The sequence below is a fragment of the Pocillopora damicornis genome, chromosome 4 (assembly GCF_964200805.1).
Source record: "Pocillopora damicornis chromosome 4, jaPocDami1.2, whole genome shotgun sequence".
Classification (NCBI taxonomy): Eukaryota; Metazoa; Cnidaria; class Anthozoa; order Scleractinia; family Pocilloporidae; genus Pocillopora; species Pocillopora damicornis.
Window position 1 is genome coordinate 11,522,408 of NC_142673.1, and position 21,269 is coordinate 11,543,676.

The following is a 21,269-nucleotide window of genomic DNA, read 5'->3' on the forward strand; positions in this document are numbered from 1 at the left end:
TCAACAACTTTTCTTCTCACTAAACCTATTTTAATTAAAATTACAACTTTCTCAAAAATTAGAGCTTGAGTAAAATTTTCTTTGAATTACCTGTCTCATCAAATCTGGGTTGTTTAAAATGTGAGAGATTTCAGGATTCCTCTGTTTGGAAGAAACAAGAGATGAATAAATTTAATTTTTGAATTCAGGATTTTAGGTGTTTCATCCTTTCTACAATGGAGCCTTTTCACTCATGTGACAAGCTATCTTGTTTTCCATTGAAACAAAAGAAAGAATTTGTATAAAAAAAAAGAATCAAACTCCTGTAGGACTAATTTGGAACACCAATGTGGCCAACTTTTCATTGTTTAGCAACACCACTGTGACTGTCATAACATCATGTGAAAACACTCCACAGTTTGAAATTGACAAAAATTAGTCTCTATAGTGATGTAGATAATTGCTGGAAGTCCAAGAGACTTCCCAGCTATTAAAAACTGTCTTCCTTCATACACACAGGGATGATTTATTCAGTCAGGAGGAGCTTTGTCAATGTCACATTGACTTTGCTATCTCTTGCTGTAAAATGTTGGTCCAATCCAAAAAACTCAAAATATTTAAAAATTGATGCCCAACTCTTCAATGAAAGGACTAATCCCAGCAGGTCTAATAATGTTTCAAATTGAGATAATGAGTAAGTTGCAGATTTACAAGTGACTGAATTTTATGTTTTAAACAGCAGTGTCTTTTCCATGTTATTTTTTCCCAATAAAAATAAAATGTTTTACAAAATATTTTGCACTTTTTCCATTTTATGTTGAAATCTTATGGAGAACTGGATGCACAACTTGTCATTTTAATCCCATGAAACTTGATCTTAGAGCATTAGAGTTATGACTTTTAAAAGTTAAATGCCATTTTCACTTAGAATTAATGCTCTATTACCTCAATAATTTGTTGCATTTGTGGGTTACTTAGAATCATCTGCCTAATAAGATCAGGATTTGACATCATGCTCTGTAACAAGAGAGGAAGAAAATTGTCAACATAAACAATTTAAGAGGAGTGACTAGCAAAATTTCATGACATTAATACACAAATGACTCATCTAAATGCCAAATTTGATGTAATAATTCAGAGTAATGGAGGGTTTTCCTTTACTTGAAATCAGTTATTTTTGTGGGTGCCAAGTGACCACAAGATGGAAAACATTTGTCATGGAAGTGTTCCATTGGTGACATTTTTGGGGAGGCAGGAAAGTTTTTAAAACTTGATGTTTTAAAGATACTTCTTTGCTGTAAACATACTTCAACTCAAGAAATATCACCCAATCGTAGAGTGAAGCTAGCAATAATATCAAAACTAGACTTTGAATGAATACTCCTTTGCAGTCCTTGTTGAAAAACACAATTGAAGATTTTTGTAACACAAACCAAATTCAGATGGAGCAAAGTACCAAAAAATTCTTATGTACAATGCAATATTCCATGGAATTTACAGTAGTTAATACTGCAAGAGATGCATTATCCCCACAATAATACTGTTAAAGAAGGCCATGGAAAATTAACAATTGTAGTAATGTTACTGGAGTGTAAAAGTAGGTGGTGGGTTCAACTATTATTCACTAGCTGACACAGCAAACAACAACATCATTAAATGTGTGCAAGACTCTTGCTTAAGCTTTGATTAGGTAAAACTCCACCCTGAGTTGGGCTTGATAGAAAACTAAACTATTCAACAAAACCAACAACTGCAAAATTAAAATAAAAGGAAATTCCAGGAAAAGAAATTAAAATAATGAACAAGTGCATTCATAGGTGTCCATGTCAACATAGTCAAATATGTGCTCCATATGCCATCAACTGTGATTATCTTGCAAGCATTAATTAGGTAACAAGAAGGACAAATTTTAGAACTCTAAGAGAAGGTAGGTCATTGAAAAAATTGTTATTCCCTAATGTAGAAGCTGAGAATACTAGGGGTACTGAATGTTTTCTGTGCCACCTTGCTGCTGCAAGATATCAGACAAAATGTTTGCAATTTAGCTGCATTACCTGTACCATTGGGTTGTCCATCATTTGTCTTAGCATCTCTGGGTTGGACATGAGCTGATGTAATAAAAAAAAGATTTTTGAAACAGGTATCAAAGTGGTTATAGCATGATTAAAAGAAAACAATCACCTTGGTTCACAGACGTAAATACACAAACAGTACTTAGAAATGCCATAATAATAATAATAATAATAATAATAATAATAGTATTTAACGAGGGAGCCCAACTCACCACAGCGGTTTTCAGTGGGACCCTCATTAACTATTTTATTAAATACTCAATATGAAAATTATGCTATAACAAAGGAAAAGTATCCTGCAAAAAACCATTATTTTAAATAAAGTTTGTCTCTATATGAAAAAACTCAAACTCAAAATTGAGAGGAGAGTGTGATGTTTCAACAAGATTGCCAGAAGGGTTGCTAACTAACTGAAAAACATTGTTTATACTTGTTCCTGAGGTTATGGTTGTGTTTATCACCTTAAATACTCTGATAAATAAATAAAATAAATACTCTGTACTTATTGACTAAGTGGGAGGGCCAGACAGGAAAATATTTGGTGGAAGGTCGTGAAGTATGTGCCTATGTGCATCTTCAAAGAGAGGCAAATATTTTCCTGTCTAACTTGATCTAACTCAGCATTTATCATATAACCACGGAATCTGAAATAAGTTTTGAAAAACGTGACAAGTTTGTTCTCACTTAAATGGGAGACAATCAACTGGCACACCCATAAAAACCACAAAAAGATTCTATAACAAAAATTTTTCCTTTATTGTTTTGAGTCAGACCATGAAAATTACAATTTATTGAAAAACAGGAGTTATTTCCTTGTTAATCTTTAATGCTGTTGCTAATTTTTTGTAACAACAGAAAAAAGGTTTCTTTTTATTTCCAAAAAAAGCAGTTCAAATGCAATAGGGCTAGACATTGTCTTCTGGACTAGCTCACATCAACCTGTCTGGCCCTACAAATGTCAGCCTTCATGATGGTTTTATATCAGATTGCACAAGTAGGGTTGAACAGGTCATGTGACAGTGACCTTTACTTTGTAGAAACAGAGTGTTGACTGTATTGTGTCTACCTCAGACTTACCTGTTGTGACATTTGGTGGATGTTGCCTGAAAAATAATATATTATAATCAATTTTGAGAAAAATGGTCACAAAACATTAATCATAATCTTAAATTTGCAGTATGAGTCAAAGCTGCAATTTTTTTTTGTTGAAAGCAAATCTGAGAATGTGTGAAAATGTACCTAACTGTTTATCTATTAACTGCCTAAAAACCAACACATAGTTACAGGATGGTTGAAGGCATGCTAAGTTTTCTATCCTTATGTCTCGACATTCTTACAGCCTGGTTACTTAAGATAGTAAAGGGAAAAAAACCAACCAAATGTAAAACCAACATTTAAGTTAAACATCTTCAAAAAAAAAACAACAACAACAAATATTTAAAAGCATCAAGCCTAACAGAGAAGTAAAAAGAAACAGTCTGAAAATCATACAGCTGGGCATAAAAGACAGCTAGGGCATAAAAAATACCTGAGTTTCCAAGCATGTCAAATCCTCCTATTCCATCTAACCCAGACTGAAATGAAGGAACTGATTGGGACGTCGGGTTGCTTGCAGGTGAAGTTACAGGTGTACTTGATGGAGACTGAATATCACATTTGGTACATAAAAATTAGTCATCCCATCACTCAAATATGTACAGTTAGGGGATACACTGTAAACTGTTGGGTACTTGGTTTTCACATTTTCAAAAAAAACCTCATAATAATACATTTTCATGCACAATCTCAGTTAAGTTCAGTTTATACATGTAGGCTCAGTTCCCATTCTAAAGGGTGTATGGCTGGCAAAAAGTCTACAGGGTATTTAAGACCAAAATTACATGTACATTGAAAGTTCATTACTTGAGCACTGCCTTGACCACTCCTTATCAGCCCAAAAATAACTCCTACTCCAACATAACCCTTAAGCTGTGTACAGGTTTGATCTAATGCTTAGCCTGTTTATTTGCAGATAGTAACCTATTGGAATTTTTATTAATGCCAGGGATACATCATGATCAATAAATTTCTAGTTCAATGTATTTTTAATTAGCAACCAAGGTTTGTATGTTTAACCAACTCGCATTTGTACTTTTAAGCTCTGAGGGCCTTAAGAAACTTGGTGAATATTGGTATTCTTAGTTCACAAAATCATAATATACAGCCCAACAATTGAGCATTTTCACTGAAATGTTGTGTATTGTTGTTCTTTTGGCTGCAAACAATGAATTCTGGTGACTTGAAGGATTATGATTCTAAATGGGACTTTTGCCTTCTGAGTATTTACTGTTTCCACTGTCTACTCCCCATTTTAGTTTCTAGCTGACACTTGCTAGTGCCTTTTTAAACAAAGAAGTTCTTGCATCCTCTAGGTCACAAGCTAAATCATATCCAGAATAAGAAAGGTGTACCTGTTGTTGACCACTGGCATGTTGGGCAGCCTGTTGCTGTGCCTAATATAAGGAAAGGAGGTAAGTTTAAATATATGTTCTTGTAGGTCTGGCTCATCATCAGATTGGAAGATGGACCAGTACTGGAATATAATGATGATTTTTAAGTACAGTTTGAGGGCCATATCCAAAATTTTAAAAGTAAAATTGTAAATTACGGCTTTCTCTCAAGTGGAACAACATGTCAATTTCATCCCTTAGCAGACTGAAATTTTGTTACAACTGTTATCTTGATATAAATGAGAATACCTTAACATCTGTAAAAAAATAATCTTAAAGTCAAGAAACATAACTTTTTATAATAATAATATAATAATGTAATATAATATCTGTTATATATAACATGCTTTTGGATACTGAGGATAAATTGATATCCAATATACTTATAACAACCTTTCTATTTTTCTTTCTAGTTTACCCTGGCTTCAACTCAAGAATATTCTCCCATCCAAAGTGCTTTTTAGTCCAAATAGTACCTGAGGTCTCTTTTTTGGAATTATCACATGTGGGGCAAAATCATTGAATGCTGATTGGCTTAGACAGAGGGTACTTTTTCTTAATCACACAGGCACTTAAGTAATCAAGAGGGCATGATGAGCCTTTTTGCTGTCTGTAGCAACAATTTATTGACTGCAATTTATCAAATGAAGCCATGTAACTTTGTTAACTGTATTTTAAAAATAAAATGTTCATTGAATCTACTGATCAGTTACATTTGTTCTAACATTTGTGGCTGCATTGAAAAGTGTCATCACACAGACATTGAGAGCAAATGCAATTCAATCAAAAATTTTACCCTTTACATGATAAACAAGTGATTGCAAGTGCCCTTGGGCAATTAAGGATTAATTTCACTTGTATTTTCTGAGTTTTCCCAAAAATTCCCAAGTTGCCTTGCAACTTAGGCACTTTTGGGAAAACTTTAAAAATTATTGTGAAATTAATCCTTAATTGCCCAAGGGCTTGTGAAATTACATATACAAATTACCAACAGCAATTTACAATCAAGATTCCATTTGAGATTGACAAGATTCTTACAGTCTCATCCTGAAACTATCATTACTCACGCATCAAGGTTTCAGGTTTAAACTGTTGACTTTTAGATAGCAAACTGCTGCTTTAGTTAATTACCTAAAAAAAAAATTATCCCACCAGATATAATTTACTCCTTGTTCCCTTCCTACCTGCTTCAAACACTTTCCAATGATGGAAATTTTCATTCTGATTAAAGGAGTGCATGTCTTAGCTACTTAATTTTTTTCATAATTTTTCAGTAGAATACGGCCCCATACCCCCCTCACCCCCTAAAGGTGATACCCACCCTGTCACAATCCAAGGCAGTGCAGCGAAATATATCACTCTTTGCTAGCAAATCGACTTAAGAGCTCTGAGTTTTCCATCATTAGTTTTCTACTAATGGTGAACAGTTTCTGAACAGTTTCTTTGATTAAATCAAAGATCATACCAATAAAGACGTACCAAGGAGGATACTTCAATTAATACAACATGCCACAAATTTGGAAACGTTTTCACCAAACAAACAGCGAATTAAATAAAAAATGGCTTACATAACAGAAAGATCTAAAGATGATCACACTTTCTTGCCAAAAAGCAATTACTTTAAAGCCAAAGGCTGATTTGATCTATCCAGATGAAATATTTTACTTTCTGATTACTCAACTACTTATTGCAATATCTCAAACGGTAATAAAATAATACGAACTTTCCAGAGGGTAAAACAATGATTCAACTAACCCTGTTATCCGACTTGATAACAAGATGAACCGTAAAGCCGTCTTTTATTGCTGCAAATTAAATAAAAACCAGAAAGTTAGAACATTGAAATCCCTCACACTGATTCGAACATATAATTTGTCAACGATGAAATGAAAAGACTCACAATAAGAAGCCAGTGTATCCCCGTCTTTCAAAATTCGACCGGCGAAAATAAGACACAACTGATGTACTGGAGCATTGAATTTGATGGAGACCAGTTCTTTGAACTAGAAAAAAAGCAAGAAGATTATCAAAAATACTTTGAATTAAGTTATCAATTGCAAGATATTACCTTCAGTATAGTTGCAGTTGCCTCTGTTTCAATGGTTTCTTTGTTCTTTGAAGTTTTTACAACAACATTTATTTTCCCATTTTCTCCTTCCCTGTCGTCAGCCATGATGAACTTTAGGTTTTTCAAAACGCAACTAGTACCCAGGCTTCGTCTGTGTAACTGAGACGGAGAAGAAACTGATCAAGATGGCACTGATGTTTCAAGCAACTTTAAGGTACTTTTCGGCACTTTTTAGCTTTTAACCTACTCAGCTTAAGTTAGGGGTATAAGTTAACTATAAAAAGGTTATACCTCTATATGAAGCTCACATCGTTTTTAGCTTTGTTGCACCATGTCACTTCGCTCATCTTACGTTTACTAAAGTCGTTGATTACATGGGTAAACCCGTGATAGGTGAATGCTCTCGCAAAGTCGCAGGGCCCTTTTTAGTTTGGCAGCGTTTGTACTCTCGTGGGAATTTCTTGTTGAAAGCAAGCCACTGCACAAGATATGTTCAGGGGACCCTAAACAACCAAAAAGTCGTGTTGCCACTGAACGCTTTTTAGAGGTTGTTTCAGAAATTCCCTTGTGGATCTTGCATGAAAACGAGGCTAATTCATGAAACATCTTTTATTTTCGTTTATTATAGGAAAATAGCACCAAAATAGAACCAAAGATATAAATCTATGATCTTGTTGAAGTCTCAAACACATATTTAGTAACTGTGAGTCACAAGATTTGTCACATGACTTAATGAGCATGGAAGTGAGGCTGGGCTACAAACATTTCTTTTGACCTACCTATGATGTTTAAAATACTTTGCTATTCTTCATAAACAGCATAGATGTTAATTTTAAGTTCAGGTTCAGAAATTCAGGGGGAAATGAAGGGGAAATCCATCGTTACCAATAGAGTATAAAGGGGAGCCTGTAGATAATTGACTGCCAATTAACTGCCAACGAGGGAGGGATAACTTAATCACAGAGCTTCTTTAGGGATCAGATAAATTATCATGATGCAGCAAAAATCAGACAAACCCCCACCTCTTCCCCCTGCCCCTTTCCCTTGGAGAAAGTCAATCTCTAGGACCTTATGTAGAAATAGAAGCTTTCCACTTGGAAGACTGCCGGCAGAAATATCAAATTAGGGGTTGAAAACAACATTGTGGCACTGCACAAGAACAGGAACCTCTTCGCAAGAATGATAATCGTATTCAAGATTTGGCCAGAGATTGATACTAAGAAGTTGTTGGTACTTACGAGTTTTCCTTGTTGCCAAGATCAATGTTTGCAGCTAATGGAACATTACTTTGCTGCTCATGTAAGAGTGCCCTATTTGGTATTTTAGTGAAACTACGCATGAACCTAAATGAAGACAACAACAGTGCTGTCAACCAAAGTACACAAGTACACACGAGAGTTACTGTGGTGGATGCAGCTAAATTACTTAGTCACATTTTCAAGACCTTCAGTGAAAATAAGGGAGTCCGGTTGGTTTTTGGCTGATATAGTCTGCCATCTTCTCTAAAAAGAGATACATGGACAAAGGGGCAAAAAGGCAAAGAAGCACAGAAGACCATCAAGGCTGGCCAGCAAAACAGGGGATGAGTAGTTGTAGTAAGAGGCCAGAATGCATGGGAACAAGAGAAGATTTTCTTAGCTCCAAAGCAAACAAGAGGGGGTAGATGCAGAGATTATTTTACATGCCATGGATGCTACAGCCAGAGTTACGACATTCTCTCAACACAGAGGTTTACTTCTTGGCTCTCAGACATTATTCAAGTCTTTGCAAGCACCCCTTTTGTCACCAGTACTTGAAGGAACCATCAAGAAATTATTCTTTGGGAAAAAAAAGAAAATGGAGCTAATCTATTGGTGGGAATATGGTGCTGAGAAAACAAGAATAAATTAGTTGAATGAAAAGTGCTTATTGATACCATGGGACTTTCTGAACTGCCTAGAAGAAGGGAAAAGCCGCAAACAGTGGTATGCTGCTTAGAATATTTTGGGAGATGTAGGTGCCTAGGGACTGGTTTTGATGTGTCCTTGTCATATGTTCTCTACTTTGTGAAGGTGTTCTTGTAATCAGCCACCTAGTCATCTTCCTGTTTCACCAATGTATAACTTTTTGCAATAAATGCAAGTTATGCATTAGATGACATTGGTGGAGGTGCATGTGAAGTGATCAGTGATCTCAATGGATTTCTCATGTCTGAACATTTTCTCTACATTGTGAATGAAAGGACAAGTTTTGCATCATGAGCGAGCGCATTTGAAAGTTCCAGGTTGGTAATTAGTTTGAAATGACCAAAAAGTTACCTTCATTTTTGTCACCTTTGAATGAAATTAGTGGAGGTTGTGGAAAGACAGTACTGTCTCTGAATTGTTTTGAAGTAATTTAAAAGTTTTAAGAATGATAGATTTAACTGCATGGTTGTGAGTGTGAAACGTGATAGTGAATGGAATGCAATTGGTATTTACCTTCTGTGCAGTTTATAGTGCTGATTGTTAATCAATTTATTGGATGTGCTTGAACAACAGAAACAGAATAGCCATGTATATCAAAAAACTGGCACATTGCCTCTTATCTTTTGGAAAGATCAGATTTGTCACTGCATACTTCTGAGTAAATTGCCTTAAGTAATTATGTTGGGAATGGTAGCGAGTTTCCTTTTGGTATAGTTGAACTCTCAAGCAAAGCCAAATATCACAGTCTTGCTTTCATGTTTTTGAAATTCATGTGACCGGCACATTTTATCTGAAAGGAACAGTTTGAGCTGAAAGAAATTTCTATGCTGTTTATAAAGTATAGCAAAGCATTTTAGACATTGTTGGAAAATCAAAAGATTCTTTATTAGACCAGCCTCACCTCCTTGCTCATTTAGTCATGTGACTTATCTTGTGATGCCCAGTTACTAAATATTAATTTAAGACATCAACAAGAACATAGATTTATGTCTTTGGTTTTATTTTAGTGCTATTTTCCTATAATGAACAAAATTGAAATATGTCTTATGTAGTACTCTTGTTTTCATGTAGGGTCTACAAGGCATTTCTAAAAACATCCTCTAATCAGAATTTGAGCAGGTTGCAAAAGTGGCAACACAATTCTACTGGTTACTTAGGATCCTCTGAACATATCTAGTGCAGTGGCTTGCTTTCAGCAAGAAATTCCTGTGGGACTTGACTTATGAACATTTGCTCCAGAACTATTTGTTATTCATGAATGGAAAATATGTTTGAAGAGAGAAAAGAGCAGAGCAAATGAAAAAGTTTTGGCCACTCTTTGCAATGGCCAATGTGCATGGTATCCAACCAACTCACCTGCGGACCAACTCACCTTGCAATACAAACCAAAGTATTTGGCAGCTGGCATATGCACTGTCTAATACGAACACTTAGAAGCTATTGACTCTTTCTAACACCTTTCCAACACTTAATACACCATGGAAATGTCAATTTCTTTGGTAAGAGAGGTTTTATTTTGTTTGTGTCATAATTTCGTGATGTTGTGTATGTTGTGTTGTTTTTAAGTCAAAAAATCAAATTGATTCTTCGGGATTAAGATCTCATTATTTTAATGTTTGTATGTAACGGTATGCCGGTTGTCAAACACTGGTTTGTATATGACTTTGAATAAATCATATATATGAAATGTGCATTAATAAATGGATAGGGAAAGGATCCTCGCATTAATGGACACCTCTTAAAAGGCAATAGTTGGCAAGTTGGCATGAGCAGTTTGATTTGTGGACAAGTTGACTGTAATTCATTTACATTAATAGCTCAGTTGACAAAACCAATCTATCTTGTTACACCTCCTCTACCTCACCAAAGCAACATGGCAGTTCCTTTAGAAAGTTACTGCTTACATTGTCGCCAAGCACACCAGATTGTATCAAAATTTGCATTGTTTTGCTTTTTTACAACACTTAGCTGCTTTTCAACATAGTTAATAATAGGCAAAACAAATACAGATGAACTTGTGTCAAGAAGTCACCTATGAGGAATGGTGGGGTGACCACCAAATACAGGTTGACTGCTTAATATAGGTTACACAGATTTCGTTTTAATTTTGAAGAAAGAATTTTGAAGAAAAATGGAGATACAGTGCTGGAATAAATGTGTGTGTGGTTCATATGGTTTGTCTTTTGGTAACATATCTGACATATTGATCTATTTATACAAAACCATACCATAACGAAATTCAAAGCACTTCTTGCCATGGAAAAGAGCTCTGGTTGCCTTGTTTTGAAAATTTAAAGAAGCAGGTAAATGAGGTTTTTCCAGTTTTGATTAGAGCTTGTTGCTTGGAAAATATAAGTACTACCCCATGGTTATGTGCTTTACTTTTGCTTGTAGTTTCAATTCTTCTCCTCTTGGACTTTGATGCAATTACATTTTGCAATATTGGAGGAGGCACCAAACAAGCTGCACCTGAAGGCACTGTTATAGGTGCTTGTTTGGCATACTCTGGAAATATCACAATTGTAAAGTGTCTTGATACAAAAAAAGCCATATTTGGGCGAACATTTTGTATTTCAACTGCCAAAAATAGTTACAGTAGCCACATGGCTGCCATGTATGTGGCAAAAAAAACAAGGAATTTTCTCAATTTTTAGGGCCCATGATTGATCAAAAGAAAACAAAAACTGATGATAGGACTCTACATTTGTCAACTTGAATGGAATGGTTCTCAAATAAATGGATGTCACCTTTCATGTTGTGGAAGATTTAATAATTTCAGGCATAAAACAGTTGAAATGCAAAAGGGGAAAGTGCACTGGGGTGAAAAACCATGTTTCTACTTCTACTAATTGTGTTCCAAATCCTACTGTAAAATAATAAATCTCTGTCCAGATGATAGCAATCAAGCAATTCCAGGGACAAATGACCACACCCTTTTCTTCCTGAATTCCACACAATCCTCCTTCTCTCCACCCCCCCCCCCCCAAAAAAATTACTTTGAGGTGTGACTTCACTTCTACATTCACTGCTTCACTTGAAGTGAAGCTAAAGTTTATTTTTATTTTCAATTTTACTTTGTATTAAAAACTTAAAATAAAATGATTCACATCACCAAATTTCTTTAAATATCTTTTTTCCACAGGTTAAAGAAAGCAGTTGAACTAATAAATGGCTTAGACACTGCCAAGTTTCGTCTTTTGCTTAGCAGAATTGTACAAAAGCTTCATTTGAGGGTCAGTGTCTCAACTTGACATGCATGTGTTTAGTTGAGAGCAACAGTTTATTAAAATTGTTGAGGACTACAACTTGATTATCATAACCCTGTTTTTTAATTTATTAATTTTATTTTTTAGTTGATGATGACAACACTTGACCTTTGCCTTTTCATTCTAAAATTCTATTTCACTGGCATTTATGTAATGTTTTGCCCTTGGCTGCAAGTATGTATCCCACTCGCTGCAACAGTATGAATTAAAACAAATATCCATACTCATCCTGGATGGTGTTTTCCTTTCAAAGAAGTGCTCATCATTTATTTTTTTTGAGAGTTCAGTGGTACGCATTTTGCATGTTGTATACTGCTGGATGAAGACAGGGATTGTGATAATAAAGTGTTGTGACCAAGAACTTTGCATAATTATCCTGGCCAGAGCTTTTTTCCACTTCACCTATAGTACTACTTGCATGTTCTGTAACAGCACCCATGCCAATCAAGCTTATGTAATAGATATGAATTACATCTGCTTGGGAGTTTGTGTTAATGAGCTTGCAGTAGAAAAGTTACACATGTGCACACCCAAAGGTGTGTATTTCAATTTGTCTTTTGTTATTCACAGTGGGAATTTGTGTGTAGTTTATTACAAAAATGCTATGACTGGGGCAATTTGTATTTAAATTGATGTGCTGTTTCTTAAATAATGGAAAAATGCAAAGTTGATCATAACTTGCTCCCTTATGTGAATGAGCCTTACTGCATGAAAAGTTCTTTGGCATTGTAATCAGAGAAGAGTAATTGCTTTCTTCATTGAGATAATTTGAGTGCTGGGAAGTTAGTTGGATGAAGCAGAACAAATTTAATGTAGCTTGTCAAAAAACTTAAGTGACTTGCACTATTATCTCAAGAACACCAACTACTGTTATGGAAATGCATGAAGGAGCAGGAAGTAGAGCGTTATAAATCAATCCAGGTCATGGCAGACATTCCATGGTTGAAGTTCACATCAAGGCACCATTTGATCTGCACCAGATGCATAACATTATTTCCTGTAGCCAACTTTGATTGTCTTAGAGTCATGCACAAATACTTAAGGTGATTCTTCAGAAAATAAAGTTATTGAACATTTTTTCAAACTGTAGTCCTTAAATGTTCCCCACCAGTGTTCATTTCAAAGAATACAATAAAAAAGATAGGTCACCATGCTTGTTTATATAAGAGTTGTGATGGGCCGAACTTATCCTAATTATGCTGGTACCAGTGCTAATTACATGTACATACATCATTTCATGGCTTCACTGAGCATTTTGTGGAAGTTGGAAGCAAGGGATTTTAAAGTAACACTTGAAACAAACTTGATTGGTATAAATTCTTGAGAGTATAGAATAATTTGATGTATTCTAAATAGAAAAATTATGTAATTTTAAATGACATTGACTTAAACTGTTTCTTGAGTCAATGCTCTCAAGGTCATGATATGCATCCTTGAGTAATAGGCTTCATGCAGGCTTTTTAGGTATATCTTATTTTCCCTTTGATGATTTTTTTATTTCTCTCATTTAAATGGGATATTTTGTTCGCCAAAATTATGAAATAAGAAATGTAGGTCACCCTGCCCATTCAAGAGCTGAAGACCAACATGCCTCTTTACTTGGTCCAGGGATTGAAAAACTACCCTGTTCTTGGAATATGCGTGTGTTCATCCCCCTGATTATGTGATTTTTATGCGCACAGGATGCGCAGTGCAAAACTGAGGAATCACCTTAAGGCAGCCAAGTTCTCAAAAGAGGGCAACATAAACAGTACTTCTCTTGTGTTCACTTTGTGAGTCTTTCATTCGATTGATTGTCAATGATTTTAATCAAACCTTGTCCTGTTTTGTTAATTGAGGAATATCTGGAGTTATTTTTATGCATTCTGAAATTGCACTTTAGTTAGCAAACATTAAGGAATAATTGGGTGATGTTCAAGGCAAAAAATTATGGAGGCAGAACAAATTGATTTTTTCCTTAAAGCAATTATGATTGTGTTTTCAATGTAGGAGTTTGTTCTTACTTCCAAAACTTCATTCAGTGTTCAATAATTCTACTTTTGAGACCAGAAAAAAGCTATTGGAAGAAAAGCCGAGGTAGTGCAAGGTAATCTTTTTTTATTCTTAAAACAAATTTTCAATTCACAAGAAAACAAAGTAAGTGTTGTGACTTGCTCAAGCTTGTTGGAAATATAACAAAGAATTGTGAATCCAATCTTTGTTTCCTATTACACATAAATTTTCTTGCATTCAATGAGCTCTAATTAACTGGCATGCATTTGACATGCATGCATTTTTTATTACACCAAGGTGCATTAGCATGTTGCGGGCATGCAGTGCCATGAATGTGTGTGTGTGTGTGTGTGAAGGGTGTTTCAAGCTGTGGTACATGCAAGTGGTACTATACTTCAGACCTCTACATTCATATGATAGTCATGACTAAGAAATTTTGAACTCCTGGCAGGAAAGGTCTACTGTTTAATGAAATGGCCTCATTTAGCTACTTACCATGCAGAATTTAGCCATAGGCAACCCATTAAGGGTCTGGTGTTTGTGCTAAGTTATACCCATGTTTTCTTTTTCTGGTCTTTATTTGTCAAAAAGAACTTTTGGCCAAATCTAACACAAATTCTTATGTAATGATAGGTGTAAGCCTTATAAAAAATATTCTATTTCAATCTTAGGATGAAAGAGCATTTTCAGAGGAGGAGGAAATTAAGCTTCAAGGTGCTTTGGAACTGGAGGCAAATGATCTTCATGTGGTTTTGGAAACTGCAGCCTTTATCCTTGAACAGGTAACCTAGATATATTTTGCTAAATGGAATTCAGTTAATCATTGACTTAATGTGATTTCTCAGTATTAGCATGCAAATGAGCATGTGCGCATTCTAAGAACATTGCTTAAACTAGAACAACATTTTGTTTATGTAAAATCATATGTGATTATTGTAACAACATCAAATGGTCATTACAACAGATGGAAAGTGAAGTGGATTTCAAAGTGTCGTATCATCAGGTGAAATCATTGACAAGCAGTTGTAGTTGAAAAATTGCTCTATATTTGTAGTTTTAGTTATAGCACTACATTACAGTATGTTCACTGACAACAGTTTACATAATGAAGGAAACTGGAATGACTCTATTCTTGATTTCTTTTACCTTGTCTTGTAGGCAGCATATCACAATGCCAAAGCACAACTTTTGACGCAGCAATTGTTGGATATTCAATTAGCAGATGAAAAGGTGTTTTGTCATTTCCCTCTATGAAAGACTCTTTCTGCATCAGTCCAAAGGTCCCTTTTTTTATTTTGTTTCTACCAAAAATTGTTGGTTTATAATATTTGCTTAGAATTCTTTTTGTGTGATAAATATTTTTAAGTTGGTTTTCATGGTTGATTAGTAAGTGACATCACTTACATGTATACTAGATTCTTTGTAATCAAAAACAGTTATTCAGAGTACTGAAGTTCAGTGATGGCAAGGTAACTTCTAGAGGTTGCTCTGGTATTTTACAAATTAAGAATAACTTTAAATCCTTTAAAACACTGTTTTCATCAGTCCAGGACATGACGGCAATAACAACTGCTTTGATAAGGTGTGATAAGCTTGAAACATTTTAGTATCGGAAAACTCAATCTTTAGTTTTATGTAGATTCTCTAACTTCAGGAGAAGTAATAGGTTATATATGTAGATTATACAAATTTTTACAAACCATGGTCAAAATGCTAACTGGCTATTAATGCCAAAGGGTGTGAGGCTTTTTGATATTCCAACTTCTCCTTTTACGCCTTCATATCTGACAAAAATTGCCAATGTTTCATTTGCAGAGTTCAAAGTAGATTTTCTCAGGAACTGATAGGAATATTGAATGTTGATTTACACTGTGCAGTTCGTTTGGTTGTGCATGCAAACATAAAAGTGGGTTATTAAAATTTATCAAACAGCATCAATATTTTACTTTAGAGCTTGCCTGCACATATAATTACACTGGATCTCTAAAATGATTATTTATTTGGATTCCACATTTTTTAAGGTTTTGGTGATATATACTTTTAAAGGGTTTTATGAAAAGCAATATGTTTACAAACTAATTTTGCAAGATACTCCTAAAGGTCTACGGTAACCTTAAGTGAAAGTACAGGTTTGTACCCCTGAACAACTTTCCAATTTTTAGATGTTTGTGTTTTCATTGGGCAGCACTCACTATTTACATTTCAAAGGAAACTATGTTAAATTGCTTGTACTGTTCTATTTGATAATTCCAGGTCAGTTCAATTATTAATCTGGAAGCAGTTTTGTGAGCTCTTGTAGTCACTGATATTAGAAAGTTTACCACAAGCACTCTGATTGGTCAAAAACCTACAATTTATCATGCTGGTTACTCTGTGGAAAATTTAAGCATACTTTCTTTTGTTTTAAGTTTATTTTATAAAAGCAGAATATCACACTTTCTATCAGTTTACCGAAGTAACTTTTCTCATGTTCTCCCAATATCTTGAGGTGGTTATTATGCCAGTAAACTGATAAAAAGTGTTGTCTATTCCTTAACTATAACATGTGACATATGATTTAAGAAGCCTTTATTTTCTGGTTAAACATCACCAAAAGTTAGAAAACTGGAGGTTCCACATAAGTCTGGAACAATGTATGAAAGTGTTGAACTATAACTTTTGTTTTCAGGAAGAAGAAACAAATAAAATTTCGTACCCATTAGTTACTAATACTTTTCTTGATATTGCCAGGTTCAAGCTCTAGTGAATCTATGGACTGCAAATGGAAAATCTGTTGCAGAAAAGCTGAAGCAAAGAAGTATTTCTCCTAAACAGGTTGTTTATATGATGGAGGAAACATTTATTTTGTCATAGTTTAATTGTGGTATATAGGGCATGAATGCGCAAGTATAGTGAAGGTTTGTCTGCAAATGAATCACCCCGTAACTCACATGCAATGGAACCTTAACTTATTAAGTACTATGACTGGCTACTTTTAGCAATGCAGGTGTCTGTCTCAATTTTACTTTAATAAATCAGAAACAACAAATGTGTAGCTTTACAATATATCATTAAGAGAATTATAAGTATAATTAAGAATATATAAAAATTGTAACATTGTAACATTATGAAACATGAAGTTTCTTATATACAGTGAAGTGAATTGAAGAGGCATATATTAAGGGAACAATGCTTGAAGTGTTCGGTTTTAACTCTAGGTAATATAAAGTCATGCTTGCAATCACAGAGCAAACATCTCTTTGGAGGTAGCAAATCATGAAGTGTATGATCATCAATGATTACATTCTTAAAAAGCATAGAGTCCCTATCTTTAATTAAGTCAAGTATAGTAGTTTTCTTTGTGGTATAGCCAAACCTGTGGGCCCTCTTGAGAAACCTGCCAATTCTGTCTAGATATTTACGCTGTTAAGCTGCACCCCAGACTTCCACCCTATACAAGAATATGGACATGACAAGCAAGTTAAACAAATTATTGAGTTGATCTTTGGAATATCCATAGGATTTGCATACCCTAAAAATGTACATTCAGCTGCTGGCTTTGGATAGTATCTTGTCAATATATATGTCCCAGTTCACATCATCTTCCTAAAACGTGACCTCTAATAGTTTTAAGCATGATTTCCTTTTTATTCTTGGTAATTCTGGAGGGGATAACTTGGTAGTTTTGACATGCATGCACATTTTCCATGTTTTGGTATAATAGAGAGACATCTCATTTGTAGGAGCAGTATCTGTGCTTTGCTTAACAGGGACACTTATTTTAATGTCATCTGCATACTTCACTAGGAGATTGTTCATTGGAGAAACAGCTGTAATATCATTCACCATAAGAGAAAATAGAATGAGTCCTAATTTGGTGCCTTGAGGAACCCCCTATTAATGTCAACAAAGGCAGTGACCACTTTGTCACTAACTACTCTTTGTTTCCGATTGTCCAATATGGGTTTATGTTGGTAGACTTTGGCTTGTCACAAGCAATGTTACAGATAATCTTGTGGGATACTGTGTGGAATGCCTAACTAAAGTCAAAGGACAACAAGTCCACATAGTAAGAGTCATGATCTACTGTAGATAACCAGAAATGTTACCATTTTAGGAGGGCTAGAGTAGTGTTGCACCCCTCCTTGAATCCAAATTGGTTAATGTTAATGGTCTACTCAAATTCTGTTGATATTTCTTGTTTGAACACCAGTCTTTCAAAAAGTATCGTAATGGTGTTGGTTAGAGAAATTGGTCTGAGTTGTGTGCATTCAGTAATTGGTGACTCTTTCGGAATTGGTCTGACATTTGTAGTGTTCCAAAGTGTAGGAACAGACTGGTGCATGATAGAGTGGTTTAATATCTTGGTGATAATCACTGCAAGGTGGTAAGCATAGTCTTTCCATAACCAATGGGGTAGTTGATCAGGGCCTGCAGAGGTTCATTTCTGGTTAAGCAGGAACCATTTGACTGTATTAACATCAAAAGTGGGAATTCTAGTTCCATTGGGTATTGGAAGTTGTTCAGGGGCAGTATGCAGCAGACTGGTGTTGACCTCTTTGAAATAGGAATTGATAGTTTCTGGTTTGATGATGGATGAGATAATTTGGTTATTTGATTCTTTTGCCAGTTATGTTGGTGACTGTGTCCCACCAACCCTTGGTTCTATTTCTGTGTTGAAAGAAATTAAAGAAAACTAATATTTAGTTCCTGCAGCCTGGTGTCTTTGAGGAGCCCATGTTTCTTCATGCTTTTATTCCTTAAGTTGCACAGGTGTTTAATTAATGGCGACATAAAAGGAAGATCACAAGATGATATTTTCACTTTGATGAGCAGGAAACATTCATTATATATCTGAGTTAAAGTGTCAGTGAGCTCATTAACCATGTCTCATGGCCTTTCTCATCAACAATCATATTCTCACCTTTACCAGTTTTCCACATTTCTCCTGCAATTCCTCTTTGCTTTCTTTGGCTACAACCTGATTACCCAACATTTGGTTTTACATTTTACATAGGCTGGTAACAAAAAAACATAGCCAGTATAAGTACATCCTTTTAGAGGATTTCTTTTTCTAAAAAGGTTACAGTCAGTGAATTTAGGAATTTCAATGTACATTTCTTTGAAATGAAGTTTGTTTGTGTGGGCTGATGACCTGAGCAAAATTGTAATCATGAGGTGTCTGCAGTTGCTAAATTTGGTTAAAACAGCAACCTTGTTGAAATGAAAATAATTTACCATGTAGCACAATATTTATTTGCCAATCCAAATAATACTGTAGTTAGGCAGTTAGTAAGTTAAGCAAATGTGATTGCTTCTTCAAAAACATAGGGAGAGGGGACAGGGAACAGGGCACATTTTCAAGGGGAAACACTTATTTAAACATTTCAGCCATTAAGAAGGGACACTTGTTTGAAAGGGGTACTCATGTAAGTATAAGTTCTAATTTGAGGATGGTAGTGTGTGTATGTTGTTTAACAGTAACATGGAATAGCTTATTAAGTTGAAGTTCACATGACAAACTTGGGCTGCCTATGGTAGACCTAGGTTTAGTTTGTGGAGGCCTTGTAAGCTCAGAAGTGTCAAATATTTAGCTGAGAAGCTGTCCCACTTTAGGTAGAATGTTGGAAACCTCAGCAGCAGACTGAATTTGAAAGGGTGAAAGGCAATCCATTGATTGAGAGGCTCCTCAAGCACCAAACTTACTTTGAGGTGAAACTTGATGAGTTATCCACTTTTTGTTTCTTATAGCTGTCAGAAGTAAATTGGAGATTAAACCTTCAAATGGCACAAAGCAGTATGACAAAGATGAAACTCCCAAATGCCATGTTTGAACTAAACCTTTCCTCAGGAAGCCAGGTAGAGTTATTCTTTATAATCACAATTATTGTGATCTGCTCTAGCAACTTGATTTAAGTTATTTCCTTTTCATTTGTAGTGTAGTGAAGAACAAGTCCATTTAGAATTTACTCATGGAGAACTTTATGCTTTTTACAATCAGGTATGCGAGGACAATTTTTTTTTTTTTTTTCACATACTCTTGGTCTTAATTACACTCATGTTATTGCTGTTTGGGCTTTCCCTTTTTACTCGGATGAAGAAATCATTTAGTGGGTGTAATCATGCATCAGACTTTTTGCTTTACACTTATTTTACTTGGGGAAGTGCCAGCAAACTATCAATGAATTGTGATTTTGATGGTGGAATGTTTCAAAAGGCTGATGTAAACAGGGCTAATTTGAGAGAAGTAGCAAAATATATTGATACTCAAAGTCACTACACTGTTCCTGAAAAGAACTTCTGCCAACATTGGGCTGCTCTAATGTGAAATATTGTTTACATCTGAAAACTTGATACAAGGTTATGTTTTTTATTTACTAAAACAAACTTAAAAAGATAGAATTAATAATCTTTTACTTGTTTGATATTTTATCTTTAAGCTGGAAACCATTCAGAATCAGCTTGACACACTCAGTTAATGCTGACTACCTTGGAAATTCATTGCATCAAATAACCACGCTGTTTATGTTATCCTGCAGAGATCTGTCTTTTTAAACCCTGTTACCTTGAACTGTCAATAGAAATGAAAAACAGTTTTTTTAGAATTTTACTTCAAGGCAATATCACTTGGATGATAATTTAAGGTTCCTGTGACTTGTGTTTACAGACAAGCTTGACAGAAAGGTGAATATTGACTGGCTGATTATAATGCAATGATAATAAAATGGGGATAACCAAACTATTCTGTGAGTAACACTAGTTTCTGAGTAAGGTTGCTTCTTAAATAATGTAGAGTTGTTGTGGCAACGTAGCTAATACCATGAAAATGATCAAAAGAATACGGTGAAAAGAACACACGAAAAGTTGTGGTAGTAGAGATTCATCAAAAAATTGATGTTTAAAGTTCACAAAACCGTTTTGAGCAAAAATAGTCAAGTAGCCTGAAAGTCATCTCACCCGAAATCATGTCACCCAAAATTTTAGTCATTTTGCCAGAAATCATGAGTTTGTCACCCATATTTTTTTTTATCCCATGTAAAAACAGCAAAGGCATATTTTCAGAAAGAGCTGATGGTACTGATCGATCGAACAACCCTTTTTGGTTTATTTACACAGGTTAGCAAACCTTCCATATTGACATTTCACCGTAAATACGACCAGACATCCAAGGTCAAGGTCCCATTGAACTATTAAATTACAAGTAACACATGCATCCACCTTAAACAATGTTCGTATATTATAGAAAACGTTGTTCTTCATATATTTTTTATTGATAAATGTGGCTTACAATGTAAGAGTCGGGCTAATCAATCGTGTATCGATCGCCACGTTTCAGTTGCTTTACTGCTAGTATTCATTTAGGAAAGAAGTTGAAAGTTTAAGTGTCGTTTTTCTATCGCGCCTTGGTTTGTTTTTACTGGCGTGTAGGTGTCGTAGATGTTGTTAGATGTCATTCCCTCATAGGTCTGCTTAGTTGC

General features: G+C 34.9%; 2 protein-coding genes across 3 annotated transcripts in view; one reads left to right on the forward strand and one right to left on the reverse strand.

Moving 5' to 3' along the window:
- Positions 1 to 7,189, reverse strand: part of LOC113679712 (ubiquilin-1) — a 22,583-nt gene extending 15,394 nt beyond the window's left edge. Inside the window, exons 1-10 of one of the 2 annotated variants that reach the window (XM_027196676.2) lie at positions 6,900 to 7,189; positions 6,609 to 6,767; positions 6,441 to 6,543; positions 6,296 to 6,345; positions 4,502 to 4,543; positions 3,580 to 3,694; positions 3,129 to 3,154; positions 2,034 to 2,087; positions 925 to 996; positions 91 to 141 (exon numbers count right to left, since the gene is read on the reverse strand). In XM_027196676.2, coding sequence (XP_027052477.2) covers positions 91 to 141; positions 925 to 996; positions 2,034 to 2,087; positions 3,129 to 3,154; positions 3,580 to 3,694; positions 4,502 to 4,543; positions 6,296 to 6,345; positions 6,441 to 6,543; positions 6,609 to 6,713 — 618 coding nt within the window. In that variant the 5' untranslated portion in view covers positions 6,714 to 6,767; positions 6,900 to 7,189. The remainder of the gene's footprint in view (positions 1 to 90; positions 142 to 924; positions 997 to 2,033; positions 2,088 to 3,128; positions 3,155 to 3,579; positions 3,695 to 4,501; positions 4,544 to 6,295; positions 6,346 to 6,440; positions 6,544 to 6,608; positions 6,768 to 6,899) is intronic. The other variant, XM_027196677.2, reaches the window with a different exon arrangement.
- Positions 6,754 to 20,533, forward strand: LOC113679713 (COMM domain-containing protein 10). The gene is made up of 8 exons (XM_027196678.2): positions 6,754 to 6,822; positions 11,697 to 11,787; positions 14,484 to 14,594; positions 14,971 to 15,042; positions 16,543 to 16,626; positions 19,543 to 19,650; positions 19,730 to 19,792; positions 20,232 to 20,533. The coding sequence occupies exons 1-8, from the start codon at positions 6,794 to 6,796 to the stop codon at positions 20,268 to 20,270; spliced, it is 597 nt and encodes a 198-aa protein (XP_027052479.1). The 5' UTR covers positions 6,754 to 6,793; the 3' UTR covers positions 20,271 to 20,533.
- The last annotated feature ends 736 nt before the right edge of the window (positions 20,534 to 21,269 follow it).